The sequence below is a fragment of the Mustela nivalis genome, assembly GCF_964662115.1.
Source record: "Mustela nivalis genome assembly, chromosome: 1".
Lineage (NCBI taxonomy): Eukaryota > Metazoa > Chordata > Mammalia > Carnivora > Mustelidae > Mustela > Mustela nivalis.
The window spans coordinates 132548525-132565055 of record NC_139020.1 but is presented as its reverse complement, the minus strand read 5'-3'; the positions used below and the strand labels follow the sequence as shown (position 1 = coordinate 132565055).

The 16531-nt window shown below is 36.9% G+C and overlaps 1 protein-coding gene across 16 annotated transcripts in view; it reads left to right on the top strand.

The window, feature by feature from the left end:
• Positions 1-11143, top strand: part of SATB1 (SATB homeobox 1) — a 101586-nt gene extending 90443 nt beyond the window's left edge. For 6 of the 16 annotated variants that reach the window (XM_082685205.1, XM_082685204.1, XM_082685208.1 and 3 more), the window contains 3 exons: positions 5721-5924; positions 6470-6565; positions 8280-11143. In XM_082685205.1, coding sequence (XP_082541331.1) covers positions 5721-5924; positions 6470-6565; positions 8280-8783 — 804 coding nt within the window. In that variant the 3' untranslated portion in view covers positions 8784-11143. The remainder of the gene's footprint in view (positions 1-5720; positions 5925-6469; positions 6566-8279) is intronic. The other 10 variants (XM_082685201.1, XM_082685202.1, XM_082685200.1 and 7 more) reach the window with 3 other exon arrangements.
• Positions 11144-16531: the final 5388 nt, after the last annotated feature.

Genomic DNA, 16531 nt, shown 5'->3' with positions numbered 1-16531 from the left:
GCAGTGAGTGTTAAAAACATAAAAAGTGTGAAAATGGAACACTTCTGGGATGTTAAAGGGGTAGCTTAAAACGTCATTAGTCACTTTGCGTCTTTGTGATAGCTTTAAACCTTCATGCTAAAGGTGAAAGATTCCGCAACTCTGACAATTAGAACCCATTTTCCCCCCAGCTTATAGAACATTGATATGAAATTACCCTTGAGTGCCGACAGCTTTGTAAATAAAAAAAAAATTGCCCTCTATTAGCATGTTTGTGGGCAGATTAAAAACTGTCTTCATTAGCATAAGTAACACTTACAGATTCTTTTAAAAGTAGAAAATTATTTGCTGAATGATAAATTGCTAGCTTTATAGTTAGTTGTTGTTGAAAATGTACTCATTCAAAATGCCTGGTGTAGTTTAGTCTACAATACTGAATTTTTTGTGTTGGAAGTACTATTTAATGGATTATGTACTTAATCCTTGTTCCTACTACTTGCTAAAATGTAATTCATACTTTCCACTAAAATGTTTGTATCAAATACGTCCCTATTTAGATTGATTTCTTTTAATATCATATATTATTATACTATATGCCCCAGAGACTAGAACAAAATACTCCTGCAAATAACACCTAAAGATGAGGGTGAGGGGGTATAAATACAGACTGTAAAATGTTTTGCTTTTTAGAATTCAAATTATCCTTCCGTTTCTTAAAATGTATCTTTCCTTCTTCATTGCAGCAAGAATTGTCATTTTCTTTCTTTCATTTTTATAGCTCTTGGATTTAAAATGTATATGTACCTAACAGTAACAGATACATACCTGTATATTGTAGGAAATGAGTTGTGTTTTTTTTTTTTTCTCAGAGAACACTGAAGCCTCTTTTCTCCTGGAAAACTAGTTGTGTTACGTGCTCCCACCTTTGTCACAGAACAGGCCCTTGGAAGGGTTCTCTTTTTGACGTGTGTGAGTCTGTAGAGGTACAATAGATTCATTCAAGAAAGAAGGTTACTTCTCTGACTCAATTAAAATCATTGCGTACCCCTTCTCCGTTACAATGTTCCAACTGAATTGACTTGAATTAATTGTTCTAAAAAGAGTGGAGTCGAAATCAGGGATTGAGTTTGGTTGGAAATTAGCAGCTGAGAGATGAAGGTGCCAGGATTTTTATTTAAATGTGGTACAACAAGATTCTGTCAGTAAAGCACATCATTAGAATATTGAGTTTAGAACTGCTAATTTTTCCTTTAAAATGAGCATACAGTCATGTGTTTCATGGACCATAATAAATTGCCATTGTGTTGTCATTGAGTTTGTTTTGCTTTTTTTCAGTACTGGTTTGGCAGTCATTCTGCATTTTCTCTTTCCTTCCCCCCATCTTACTTTTTTTTTTTTTAATAGATCCCTCACCAAAACCAGTCAAACGAATGTTATTTATTTCATGCAGTCTTAGGTTTATGCATCTTCTGCACCATTTTCTTGCTTACGGTAGCAAGACATTTGCAGATGGTTCTTGGTTACTATAAAGTACATAACAGTATTTCCTTTGTGGCAGATGGATTTAAGACTTTTAGTTCTCAATAAATGTAGGTTTACAATACATAACTTTACAGGATTTGTGTTGTATATAACAGGTTTGAACATATTATCTCAGAATTCATCTGCATGGCATTTTCAGCTTATTCAGGGTTCATGCCAGTTTTTTTTTTAAGTAATAGAGGGAGCGCTGTGATTGATAGCAACAGCTCAAGGCGTGATTTTGAATAGAAACAAAGGGTTTAGAACAGAAGGTGTCAAATTAAACTTCGTCAGTTTGAAAAGTAGTAACATCCTGAAAGTTTTACTAATTTATTTACATGTGGCTACTGTTTATATTTTGCCCTCTTTATATGCAGTGTAATGTTGCTTGGCAAATTTACTACATTTAAAGTTTAGGTTGTTCCTTGTACCATTTTAGTTTTTGAGAATGGATCCGTCTCATTATTTTAAGGCTGTTACTCTCCTGTCTTTTCTACTGTACGGAATAGTCGTGATCTAATTTAATTTGGAGAGTAGCTCACTACTCCTGCCCATGGTCTTACAATATTTCAAGTCCCAGAGACCACTCTTAAAAATGTAATTATGTTCACATTTTGCAGCAAAGTACTGCATTTCATTTCTTGTCTCTCCTCTACCAAGTAAATCTATACATTTGTCATTTAAAAACTAATACAGTACTTAGGGGAATCATCATTATTTGTCAGATATTACAATATTCTGACATGTTCATTGTCTTACCAAGTTTATTTGCTCTAACAGTATCACTTATGGAAAAGTGACTTAGTAAAAGATATTGGGGAATTAGAAAGCTTTTGGCTTTTTTAGTCACTTTGGGCAAAACATAGATCAGATTACTGTCATCATTAATAGAGTCTCAATTGATAGGATTTGAGGCAGTCAGAATATTCCAAGGTATTTAAATAGTATTAGAATGAATTAATCTTATTTTTGCCAGCATAAATTGGGAATGAGCCAGTGCCTCTACTGACAGAACTAGCGTGTCAAAATGTCTGTTTTCCATTATTTTTTAAGAGATACACACATCAAGAAAAGCACTCCCTGCTTTTAGTTTAGTTTTTTTTTCTTTTTTTTTTCCTTTTGGAATACCCTTGTAGAACTAACAGTTCCCAGCTGCACCGTTAAATATTTTTCTAAGAAGCATCTGATTTCAGTCTCTTAAAATCATCATGTCTCTTGAAAGGCTAGCAGAGACATGCTTCAAACTTATAATTCATCAAATTATTTTTAGATAAGGAATTAGAAGTATTATTTAAGGGCAGAGGTTAATAGCAAACTACTGGAAATGTTATGTTAGTCATGGGCAATTAATAAAAATACGGATCCATCTCATAAGTATAGATACACAGAAGTGACAATATGAGCAAAATATTTGTTGAATGAGTCAGGGCTCCTTTTCTGAAATATTTGTTAAACCAGCGTGAGTGTGATTGTTTAGGAATTAACTATCATTATTAGCCATTTTAAAAGAACTAATGATTTTCTTTTCCAAAGAACATCTGTGATCCACATGTTTTTTCACATATATCCGAGTGCTAACTGATCTGTTACTTTAAGAAGTTCTAAAGGATTGGAAAAATTATTGGGGTTTTTCAGCTCTCTCCAAGAAGCATTTCTTATGTGAATTGTTCTTAATTTAACTTTTAGCAATTTATAGTTACAAATGTTTATTTCTTAAAAAAAAAAATCTTAGATATTCCATGTTTAGCACTTACTGCAAGAGTGTACAATACCAGCTAAGAACAAAAAAACTACCCTCCCCAGAATAACTTTTCTGTTGTTTTTTATGAACCTTCTAACATCTTGAAAGGTAAATAGAATTGTAGCAATTTGCTCTGTTCAGGCATGGGGGCCTCTCAATTTGCTGTCGGTGAAGAATGGAGACAAAGGAGAGGAGCGTCATCTTCACCACAGTTAATATTCAAGCCTGCAGGAAAGTGTGGATCTAAAACCTGCACAGCATCAGAACTTAGATGTAAAGTGTAAAGAAATAGCTGAGATATAGGAAAATATAAAATGTTTTCATGGCTCAATCCAGATAGCAAATATTTGCCAATAAGAGCTAAATAAACATCTCCAGGGCACCATATGCAAGTGGTCCTAAATACGTCAAATACTCACATACAGTTTGAGAGTTAATATTATACTTATATAAATAGAGCTAAAATAGGACACATCATCATATTTTTCTGGAAATAAACATAGAGTTGCTGTGGTTAGAAAAGAAGCATATTCAGTGGCATTCTAATCACAATTATTATTTTTTTAACTAATATTCTCTCAGGTAAATCTTCAGTTTACTGCTTGCTCTCTTAGCCTTGAATTACGCATTCAGTGGCATTGAATGGGTGCATGATTGCATGACCGACCCCTTGTACGTGTTTGTTTAATTACAAGACCTGCGGAGTAGAGAAACAAATGTCTCAGAAAAATTAGTAGATCTCATGAGGTTTAGCAACAGTCACTCACCCTTGGCTGGTTAATCTGTGGGCCTTGGGAAGTTGATGTTATCAGCTCTCCAGCTTTTCTTTTAAATTCTCTCAAATCAGCCCTTTGAGGAAGAATGGGCCTTATTTCTTTTCACTGTATATTGCAGTTGGAAGGGGAAGGAGAATTTTCTCCAAGGGCTCAGTTTGGGAAGAAGAGAAGAAAAGTCATACCATTCTCTGGTCTCACCCCCGATAACAGTCCCAACACACACACACACACACACACACACACACACACACACACTCTCATTCTCTCTCTCTCCTTGGCTAGTTCTAAAAACCAGATAATAAAGAAACTGTGCTCATTCTACTCTCCTCCAGTAATTTACTTGGAATTTCCAAGGAATCCCTTCATCTTCGGTCAAGTCTCTAAAGCAGAGACTAAGACAGGGAATCAGGTGTCTATGATTTGGTGAAGGACCTGGAAGAAGTGAGGGAGGATAGGGACGAGGAAGGGGTCCGGTAAGATTATGGTCTCAGGCAGTCGTACTGATGGGGGGAGGGAGCAAGAAGAAGAGGGAGGGCCATCTCCGGAGAGTAAATTGAAGGATTAAGGAAAAGGGACACTATCTCCAAAGTGTCCCTTGGGAGATAGAGGGCAGGGACGTCGTACCCCTGGGTAAGCCAATCACTGGCCATCCCAGGGTATGAGGGAGTCAACGAGGATGTGGAGTAACTGTCCAGTCATCTCCAAGTGAGGTGACTCCAAACACGGCTCCAGAGAAGAGGATGGCTGTGAGCTTTCAGCAGGCAGCATGCAGCTGGAGGTGGTTGCCTTACTTGGTGAAGGGGGTCTGGGTGGGACAGTCCCTCTGACTCTCCGCCCCATTGCCTAGTGTCCATCATGCAGCTGAGATGAAGAACGTTTGGGATGAGGATTAGAGGTTTTGCTAGGTGATGTAGTCTTTTGGACCACTCAGTTCTGGATAATCTGAGGACCAAAAATAGGGCCTTAGGGGAGTCATCAGAGAGGTGCAGGTTTTGGCATTCATTGCATGTTTCCTTCTCTCTCAGTTCCGGAAATCTATTAAAATTCTTCTCTGGTGAATCATATGTTGCACACTACAGTGGGCAGAAAAAACAGGCTCTGAGATGTCTTTCTGGAAAGTTGTTTCTTGGAGAAGTCTTCTAACACCCATTCTGATGATTATGCTTTACAATGGACAACATTCTTGCTCACTCTATAGCACGTGTCCTTTCTCTGTGTCACACACACACACAATTTACAAATAGTTTCCTTCTGAATATAAAAATCATAAACTTTGGGAATCCTTTTAGGAAAAAAAATTATTTTAAAAATCTATCTTAGCTCTTAAATACCTTCAGGAACTCAGATGGCTGCTCATCAGACAAGAAGGCTGGGCAAGATGAGAAGCACCTTCAACTTTGCTTTTCTCCTATTTCATGTATTGCAAAGTCTGTGGTAAATGTGTCTTGCCCTCGGAATCTTAAAAAACATGACTCCTTTACAAGGCAAATCTGACCATTTATTGGAAACAGAGCCTGCCTCCTTGATAGCCTCAGCTATTTTCTCTTATCAGATTAAAAAACATTTTTTTTTTTTAAAGCAGATTGCAGTGCTTTTGAGCTTATGAAAAAAGTTAACTTCATAGGGTCTTTTCTTTTTAGCCCTTACTGGAAAGTATCAACCCCCACAGGCACAAACTGACCTATTATGCCCTTGTCTCTAAGGGGTGGTTGTGTGAGCTGTTACGCTGGAAAGAAGATCCTTCTCCAGAAAACAGGACTCTGTGGGAGAACCTCTCCATGATCCGAAGGTTCCTCAGTCTTCCTCAGCCAGAACGTGATGCCATTTATGAACAGGAGAGCAATGCGGTACATCACCATGGCGACAGGCCGCCCCACATTATCCATGTTCCAGCGGAGCAGATTCAGGTTCGTTTACCTTGGCCAATTCAATATAGCACTAAGTAAATAGAGCTTTAAACTTAGCCGGGAAATTAGCGTTTCTCTTCTTCCCGCCAGTCTAAACATAGGCTTTAGCAAGAGATAACGATACACTGCCATCTTGCTCAGGGGAATAAAAGGAAAATTAGCACACTTTTTTCAGCATGTGTATTGTGTTCCTCTTTCCTCATCTCCCCACCCACTAAGTAGCAGGATCCCCCTTTTTTGCCCTACTGGTTTGGCAAGTGCGTCTTTGTTAGAATTGGGTTGTGTTTTTTTGTGTGAGAGCTCAAATGTTTTTAATGACTATCAATACTGCCCTTTTGGAAAGGAATTAACTGCTGTTTCTATAGAGGAGGTTTGTACAATCTCAACTTTCTACCTTGGATACTGTCCAAAGAGAGGAGGGGAGGGAAACCTAATTGGAATCTTGTTTCTGACTCCTCAGCCCTTCCTTCACCTTGTAGCTGTCTCCCTACAACCTCACAGAACACAGGTTAGGGGTGAGTCATGTCTGTTTGTCTTTCCTTTAGAGCCCCTCTCCCACCACCCTTGGGAAAGGAGAGTCTAGAGGCGTTTTCTTACCGGGCCTGCTGACCCCTGCACCATGGCTCGGTGCTGCTCCCCAGGTGAGCGGGCACAAGTTACCTATGCCAGCAAGAGAGGGGGTGGTGTAAAGACCTGCTCCCTTGGTCAGGATTTTCAGATTTGGCAGAGAATGTACTAACCATGGTGGTGGCCAAAGACCACTGTGCCAGTAGATTTCAGCCGTGTGCTTAGCTGGTCATGTCATGGGACTTACCTGCATTCATCCACTGAGGGAACTCCCCTATGAATCTAGATTGGAAAGCTCTGGGATCAGGTAGTTTGTGGTGCCCTGTGGCCTTGATTTCTAAGGAAGCGTGTTGAATGAGCTGGAACTATAGAACCTTTTCCTGTTAAATCTAAGGGGATGTTTTTAGCTTCTCCCTTTAAGAGAAAATGCCACTGCCTTCCAGAATCCTAAAATTCTACTGTCTTTTTTGAATCACCTGCATTATTTTTTTGGTATTGCTGTGGGGGTGAGTGGGGAATATATATGTAGCTAAAAACAATAATAGGGTTATCCATCCACTAGGAAAAAAAAAATCCTTGAGTATGTATTAAAGATAAATTGGAAAAGAGAATCCCTTAGGATATCAAGCACCAAAATAATCATGAAAGCCTGAAAAACTTACTGTTTAGCAAAAACAAAAAAAGAGAAAGGTATATATATAGTAATAAAAATAGTACTTGTTTGAAGATGTAAATTGTTTTTAATAAAATTGTTTCTGAGGGGGATAAAAAGAAATGCTTAGGCACAGTAAAAACGCGCTAATATTTTGCCGCTTACAGGTTGATTTGCTTTGATGATGAGAATTATGGTTATAGAGTATACAGTATGTGCATGTGTCACACATTTGTTATGTATAATTGTGTATGGAAATTACAGCACATATACAGACACTAATTATGAAAAAGTGTCTGTATACACTAAATTTAAATCCTAATCACATGAGTTTACTATAGACAAAACAATTTGCTAGCCGTTGTACAGTGGATCAAACTTTTATTTTTCAGTAAGAAAAAACTTGCAGTGTCAGCCTAGTGCAATTTGGTAAGAAATTGTGTGTGTATTAAATCCGAACTGACTGGTAGGAAATTCACAAACGTGAGAATCTCAGAAATCCTTTGGAGTCTGAAGGGATAATGCGGAAGAACAGCAGGCATTTATCCATTTTATTTGGAATTTAAATAAGACTTTCTATTCTTGCTCCATGCTTTAGCCATGGATGAAATGGGGCAAAACACAGGTTTCTTCCCCCCACGGCTCTGTAGCACTCCCTTCTAAAATGCCTTTGAAATCCTTACTCCTCAATCTTCATGTTAAATCTTTGTTAATTATTTACATCATAATTTGCTTTGCTGTCTTCACCTTCTGATGCGTATCCTTCTGATGAAGTTCACGGCTCACATTTTCGGCGCGCTGAGCTTTCACTTCCGTGAGCCAGACTGCAAATGAAGGGCAGGGAGGCTCCACTGACCCCTGATGAGGAAGCCCAGTAGCCCCCCAAAACCCTAGGCAAGCCTCCCCTTCCTGGTTCTTATCATTTTGCCTTCTTTCCCTGTTGCTGAGGGCCATCTGGCTGGCCTCCCTTTTGCTCCTGCATCTTTGTCCCCCTCGGAGGAGCTCCAGGTGGGAGAAACTACAGGTGGGATCCCCAGCCCCCAGTTTCCTCCTTCCAGCCGCCTTTGGCTTTGGCCGCCGCCGCCGCCGCGGGGAAGGGAAGACAGAGCTCTGACTGTCCGCTTGTTTCTTTGCAGCAGCAGCCGCCCGCGCAGGCGCAGCAGCAGCCGGCGCCGCCGCCCCCCCAGGCGCAGGCGCAGCAGCCCGCCGGGCCCCGGCTCCCCCCGCGGCAGCCCACCGTGGCCTCTCCCGCCGAGGCCGAGGATGAGAACCGGCAGAAGACCCGGCCGCGAACGAAAATTTCCGTGGAAGCCCTGGGCATCCTCCAGAGTTTCATCCAAGACGTAGGCCTGTACCCGGACGAAGAGGCCATCCAGACTCTGTCCGCGCAGCTTGACCTGCCCAAGTACACCATCATCAAGTTCTTTCAGAACCAGCGGTATTATCTGAAGCACCACGGCAAACTGAAGGACAACTCCGGCTTGGAGGTGGATGTGGCCGAATACAAGGAAGAGGAGTTGCTTAAGGATCTGGAAGAGAGTGTCCAAGACAAAAATGCTAACACCCTTTTCTCGGTGAAGCTAGAAGAAGAGCTGTCAGTGGAAGGCAACACGGACATTAACACTGACTTGAAAGACTGAGATCAAAGTATTATTTTCATTCATCAGTGCCACTGGTATTTACAAACGAAATGAGAAGTCCACCTTGTATTCTCTCAGAAAACCTTTGCTGTTCATGGTTTGGCCAATGAATCTTCAGAAACTTGCACAAACAGGAAAGTGGAGAAAGGATAATGCAGACTGCACTAAATGTTTTACTCTGTTTTACAAACTGCTTGGCAGCCCCAGGTGAAGCATCGAGGATTGTTTGGTGTTAAAAATTAAAATTTGTGTTCACGGGACACATCAAGGTGTGTACCCCGTAAGCATGATACCGGTGATTTTTTTTTTTTTTTTTTTTTGGGAAAAATTATTATTCTGGAGCCTCAAACAAGCATTATAACTTCTGTGATTATTATTTCCTTCCTTTAATTATTTCTGTAACACTCCACACTGATCTTTGGAAACTCGCCCCTTATTTTAAAAAAAGAAAAAAAAAGAGTTTGTTACTCTATTGTATGTTACAAAAGAACTATAGACTGTGGAATGCAGTTTAAAGATGACATATGCCAACAAATGCCTTGTATTATATGGCACTGCCGTAATTCAAATTTGTTTTTATTTTCGAAATAAAAGTTCACTGTAATTTTTTTCATTCTCATTGTTACATGATTTTTTAAAAAATGAAAAGAAAATGTGAAACACAATTTAGTCCTCATTATTTATTTGTAGATCCTGCAGCATCATGTTGTAATTAATTTTTTGGAAGTTTCCGTTAAATGTAATATTGCTTCTCTTGTTACCATACTGATTCTTTTCTATTTATAAATGTATTTTGATGGGCAGTAAAACAAAGTGTCTTAAAAGTTTTAAATAGAGAAAATGTGCTTTACACAGTTGCCTATAAAAAGTGCTCTATGTTATCCAAGCAATTCATACTATAAGCTTCACTCTTATTGTTGTATGCAATTTTTACTATCATGCAAATAAGCTTAGGTAAATAAAACTAATAGATCACCTTAGAAAATTATGCAATTAATGTGAAAATAATTGATGTTTGCAATGTGTCTTCCTTTGGTTTACAATCAATTTTAAAGCTACATCTGTATAAAATTTCTGTATAAAGGTGTATTTCTTTTTTATGAGTTTATGGCTATGAAAACACCAGCTATTTTGTTACAGCTGGCTGTTTTTATAAGTGTATCACAATTTTCTTTATGCAGAAATGTTCTGATTAGGAGTGGTTATTGACTGTAACTACACAATTAAAATTGTTTGTATGGTATGACATGGTAGGGTTGTCTGCTTATGTGAAGTAACTTTAAAGGTCAAAGATGGCCCTCTCAGTTAGGTGCATGTTAATATTTTCTTGATGATATTTTACTGATTTAAAAAAAAGATTGAAAAATCACTCAAAACACTGTAAATTTAAATCACAAACACATGCTCATTTTTTAAGTTTAACAACGAAGACCATAACCTGTTTGGGGTTAACATTTTGCCTAATAAACAGAGATAGAAGGATGGTCAGAAGACTCGCCAAGAAAAACGTAAATACACTGTCTAGGAGTTATGTGCTTAGAATGAATCCATCTGCATTTACTTCACAATATTTAATTATGGTAACACTTTTTTTAAGCTAATGTATAGATATTTTAAAGGCCTTTATCAGTAACATAAGTAGGTAAAAAATGGACCTTCTGTATAAAAACCTCTTAGTAAGCAATGTATTTTTTTAAGTTATAAATGGAATATAAGTTAAGAACTCTGAGCTCATTTGGTTTTGTATGTCATAACTATAAGAACTGAATGAAGAAAATAAGAATAACACACGCGGACTTTAAACACCATCTTCAAAATTCTTGTAACATCAAACTCCATACACCGCGATATAAAATGAGGTATACTGGTGGTCATGGAAAAGACTGAAGCCAGGGTTTCGATTTTTTGATTATCATTTTGTATTCATTTTCTCTTTGGATGCATCTTTTTAAGATTTCGTAGATGTTAAAAGGGGTGTGTGGGTTCCTTGATAGTTGGTTCTGAAATTGTCCAATCTCTTCATGCCTAACATTTTTCCAGGCACTGATGAGCTCATTGGTAGGCAACTGGGCTGCTTTAATGTTGAACTTTTACTTAAGAAACTAAAATGGCATCATTGAAGACTCCCAATTCAGCTGTAAAAGTACTATTTACTTTTGAAGCACAGCTGAACTGCTTTGAAGGCAGCTGGTTTGCTGTAACTTAAAATTGTATTGAAAAAGTTTTCAGTTCTTTTTATTAAATGAGAAGACAACTTTTAAACATTCTTGCTCACTTAGAGTTCAGAAAACCATTTGAGGAAAAGAAATTTGAACTAATAAAATAGAAACTAGATTTCATGTAGTTAAAAAAAGAAGAAATAGAAAGTAATATGCCATGAAGTTTTTAAAGAAATTCTTTCCTCCTCTTTTTTTTTTCTCTGGGTTTAGAGGGAAAAGCTAGAGCAAGGAGTAGTCTTTGATTTTTTATTATTTTTTTAATCCAGCCCAGCAGAATATAAGGTGCCAGAAATTTTAATTTTTTTAGAAGGAAAAATTGGGTTGCAAATACGATTTTGCCATTCCCAATAAGCTAATTTCTTTCGAAATAACATTTTGAATGAATTTTGACGACTGTATGTAAGAAATCAATACAATACTAATAATACTCTTCCTTAGACCTTTTAAGCAGCATAATCTTCCTAGTACAATATTTTAAGCCAAAAATAAATAAATAAAAGCACATATCAAAAAACAGCGATGGTCATGATGGAGTGAGCAAAATCGTTTTCAGGGAAGACGACACAATTTGGAAATGATTTCTTTGGGTGATCTTCCACATTGCTCCCCCAATGTCATTTATCGTCTATGCCAGTCCTCTTACTGCCAGTGGCTACAGTAAAACTCCTTGAACGAGCTTCATGGTGTCCAAGTATTTCAGAAACTTTTCAAAGCTGGGCATGATAGAGAGCTTTGTGCCGTTAAGACCTTAGCAGAGTCAGGTAGTTTACGGGTCATATTCAACCTCGTGCATCTGAATCTGTCATGGATTCCTTCCCTCAGCACTTTGCCACTAATTTGTATTACACTCTGTGGCCATATAATACTTGCACGTTATGCAAAAAATAATGTTGACAGTATCTCCTTGGCACGTAATATGCAGAGCTGACACCTAACCTTTGAAAACCAAGGTAACTAATATGTGTGCCCTAGTTGTGTGGCACTTGGTTAAAAAGTCTGTACATATTATGTATAAACTGTGTATTGATTAACATTTAGTCCTAAGGAATTCTGAGCTTAAAAGAAGTGTCTTTCTTTTTTCCAAGTAGTGATATCTATATCTAACTGTGCTTATCTAAAATATATAGCTTGAGTAGAAAACATTTTCAGATGGTTCAGCATTGAGTAAAAATGACAATCCCATACATTCCATTATTAAATTCTGCCCTATTCCCTATTGTTATCATCAGCTGATATTAAGGTCCTTGATTGTCACGATATTATCAATAAATGAGGTATTCTGAACTGCCTGGTGATATTTTCAAAAGAGCAATTAAAATGTGTATACCCTATTATATAGCCAATAAAAATAGGACTACCTGGCTGAAGGAAGCCAAAAATCTGCATGATAGTGTAGAAACCAAGGAAGGTCCCAAAATACGAATCACATTTAAAATATCAGAAGATACTGATGCTAAAGTTTATCTTACAAATAAATATTTTTTACTTTTAAAGGGGGCATATTATGGATTCAGTGTTTCTTAGGAGGCAATCCTTTTAATGTAAATACTAAATACTTGCATGTCTTTTGACAAAGGTTAAATTACAATCTATTAACATGCACATTTTTTATAAAATATAAAGTACCCCTATTAAAGAAATGTGGTGGAAGGTGTATGTCCAGAATACTATTACCTGTTTAACAATACCAAATGTTAAATAAAAATAGTTTGGAATTAATGTTTAAAAAACGAGCAAGATTTTTAAACCTTTCTTATATTACCCTACTTATCTGAATCATGCATTTCCAAACTTATCAAAATAATTCCAAAAAGTTCCATTATGGCTTCTTGCCTTATACCAGGGTTGTGTACCAAGTCCCCTTCTGTCAACTATTTTCAGCTGTTAATATTCCTATTGTGGTCAAAAGCACGAGACTTGGGCCCCGTTCTGTATGATAATGTTTGATGAGGAGATGCAGTAAAACAGTACCTTGTACTTGTTGCCTCGCCAAGGAAACAGAAAAACTCTAAGGTGACCTATTTTGCTCTAAATTAAATACTGAACATTATTTCTGTACTATTAGTTGAATTTTTTAATTGTTATTATTTTGCTTTTTGTGGTATTTAAGTACTTTTCATTACAGTGACAGAATCTAATCACATCTTTACACCCCCCCCCAAAGATATGATGCCCCATGTGCTGCTCTGATATTCCACTCACAAAAAAACAAACAGTATGTGTTAAAGGAGGATGTTGGGAACTTTCAAATATTTAATGTCCGTTAATTCATTGAGTGTGCGGCAGAGTGATGCAAAGTGAGCATTTGTTCAGAGTACGAACCTGTCCAACAGCATCTTAATGTGGGGACAGGTTTCACCTACTCCACTTTTGTTTCCCATTTTAACTTCCAAATTTTACCAAATCTCTCTCAATGGCTTCTTAACCTTCTGAGGCCCCCTGAATCGCAGCACACTCAGACATGCTTTAAAGGAAAATAGCAACATCATTCGTAGAATGTTTTGTTATAGAAGGTACTGCCCCAAACCTGTCTCCGTTTCGCTCTGAGGCACTGAAGGCAGGCTCTGAAACTCCCCCTTCAAGAGCAGGGAGGGGCAACTCAAACAGGCTAACTGATTTGTTCAGCTGTTCAGGGGGGGTCTCATAGGTTTCAAAACCCAAGCCCTCTACCCTTGCATTCCTATGGCTACTTCTTAATAAAACCTTTTTCAACTGCAGAAGATGTAAAAACATTCATTACCATTCAAAATTTTCAAAAATCTAATGTAGTGTGTATTCTGCTAACATGAAAAAGTCTGTCACAGAGTAATTGAAATCAAGTATATGAACTGTTAACCCCCAGATTCTGCTGTCCTGGTGTAGGAGCCATATACACAAAACCTTTTTTTCTAAAAAAAAAAAAAATACACTTTGTTATAGGAATGTTCATATATACAAAAAAAAAAAAAAGGTAGAATAATGTAATGAACCACTGATGATTCATCCCCAGTTCAAAATTGTAACATTTTCCCATTAATAAGTACTTTGTGAAACTCACTAAAATTAAGATGAAACTTTTATGAAAATATTCAAACTGTTCAGTGGTTTTTGCCTATAATGATATTCTGACATTATCTTACTTTTTGCAAAGTAATGAATTTTCTGATTTCTCGAGAAAATACTGAAACGAAGTTTCTCTCTGAACTCTCTGAGAATTTTCAAAAAGCCAATTTTAGAAGGAGAACCTGTGAGAATTCCACAAATATTTGTAATATAAAAAAAGAGACAACCCAGCCTCTCTTTATTTATAAACAATACGTGCTTTCATATCATTGTTGAAACTAAAGTACATAATTTTCAGTTATGCATAATAAAATATGTAATTAAGCAACATTCCATAGTGGATTAAAGAATTAAAAGCTTCAGGTGCAGAAAAGAATTTGTTGGCATTTTCTTTTTCAGGGTGGTATTTCGAGGTGTTACTTTTCATTTTCCTTTGACATCTTATACACAAATAAATAGACAGAAGCAGGTGAGAAGCAGAGAAATGAAGTATTGTCTCTACTACAGTAAACCTGAAAACTAGTGAGGTAGCATATTTGCAATGTGCCCACAAAGGCTAAACTAAAAAGGACAGAAATCTTCTTAGCCTGGGGAGGAAAAAAAAAAAAATCTCTAAATGGGGGCGTGTGTTTCAAGAAATAGAAATAACATACTAAAAAGTTAACTGCACTTGATCATTCCTACATTTCAAACTACATTAAATTAATCACACTCCAATTGGTCAAGTCCAGTAGACTTATTTTTCAAGTGAAGAACTACATTTAATTAATAATCCTGTACTATAAACACTGAAGTTCATAGAGGCATTTGGCATTTATCCTATTTTTGAAAAAAAGTAATGCATCAAATAAAAAGCAAACCACTTCGATGTCAGAATGTCACAATGATTCTAAAAGTAAATTATTCTACTGAACATTTAAGAAAAAATAATAATACAGAAAAAATATAATAATAACACAGAGATGAGATGCCCCATCTAACATCAGGAGAAATTCTAGTATCTATAGTTTTTATATAGTGCTTAAACTACAATAATAATCAACCGTATGAGAGCAAGCAAATTCAATATCATGTATTTTTATTAGTTAAAGCCTGACACGGAAATGTGTGTGTGGTTAGTGCATGAATGAGATCAGACAACTTAGAAGAAATATGGAATGAGACCTATATCCCATGGACAATCCTTTGAATGGGGCTTTTTAAACTGACACATGTAAAGAGCCTTTTGCTAGCCTTTAGCATCTCACGGTCCTGCTGAAATATGACACTTTTGTTTTTGTGTGTTTTTATACCCCAACTTTTTACAAAAACAATTAGCTAAAACTTCTATATGTAATGCAATAATATAGGACAAAAAAGGAAAAACTGCAACAAAATTAATCCAAATTTTAGATAGAAAAGGACAAAAATTGAAAGGTATGTTTGACCCAGAAATGCATATCTTGAGTTGTTATACAATTTATTAGAGTACACTACCAAAACTTTTAACGGTTTTTTTGAGGTACAATTGACCTACAATAAACTGCACATGCGAAAGCATACAATTTGACAATTTGATAAGTTTTCACACACACATGTGCTCACATATCTGTGCGTGTGTGTATGTGTGTATATATCCACCCACACCGTTGGGAGCACAATGAACATATCAGTTATCCCAATAGTTTTGTGCCCTGTTGTAATAATCCCTCCCTCCCAACCTCCCATCCTCATTCATCACTATCCCCATGACACCAACGATCTGCTTTCGTCACTGTAACTAAGTTTGCATATTCTAGAATTTTGTATAAGCAGAATAATTCAGAATGCACTCACTTTTCTCTGCCTTCCTTCACTAAGCATAATTATCTTAAGATTCATCCATGTTTAACTTGCTTATTATTAAGAAATATTACCTTTTATGGATATAGGGCAATTCTTGTTTTGTCAATTATGCAGTTGATGAATATTTAGGTATTTCCAACTTGGGGCTGTATCAAAGATTCTATGAGCATTTCTATGTGTGCCTCTCTATGGACATATGCTTGTATTTCTCTTGTATAAATTCCTAGAAATAAAGTAATTTCTCATACCATAGGTATTTAACTTTTTAAGAATCTAACAAACTGTTTTCCAAGGTGGTTGAACTGTTGTTCTACAGTCCCATCAACAGGGTATGGGAATTCCCATGGTTTCACATCCTTGACAACACTTGATAGGATCAGACTTTTTCATTGTAAACATTCTGATATGTGTGTAGTGATACTCATGATTTTAATTTGCACTTTTGTAATAAATGGCATTTCCCTACTGAATATCTTTTCATGTGATTTGCTATCCATCTATCTTTTATGAAGTGTTTGTCCTTTTACCCATTTTCCTAAGTTTTTCTTTTTTAAAAAAATTTTTATTTCTTTATTTGAAAGAGTGAGAGAGACCATGAGCAGGGAGAGGGAGAAGCAGGTTTCCCACTGAGCAAGGAACCTGGCAGGAGGCTGGATCCCAGGA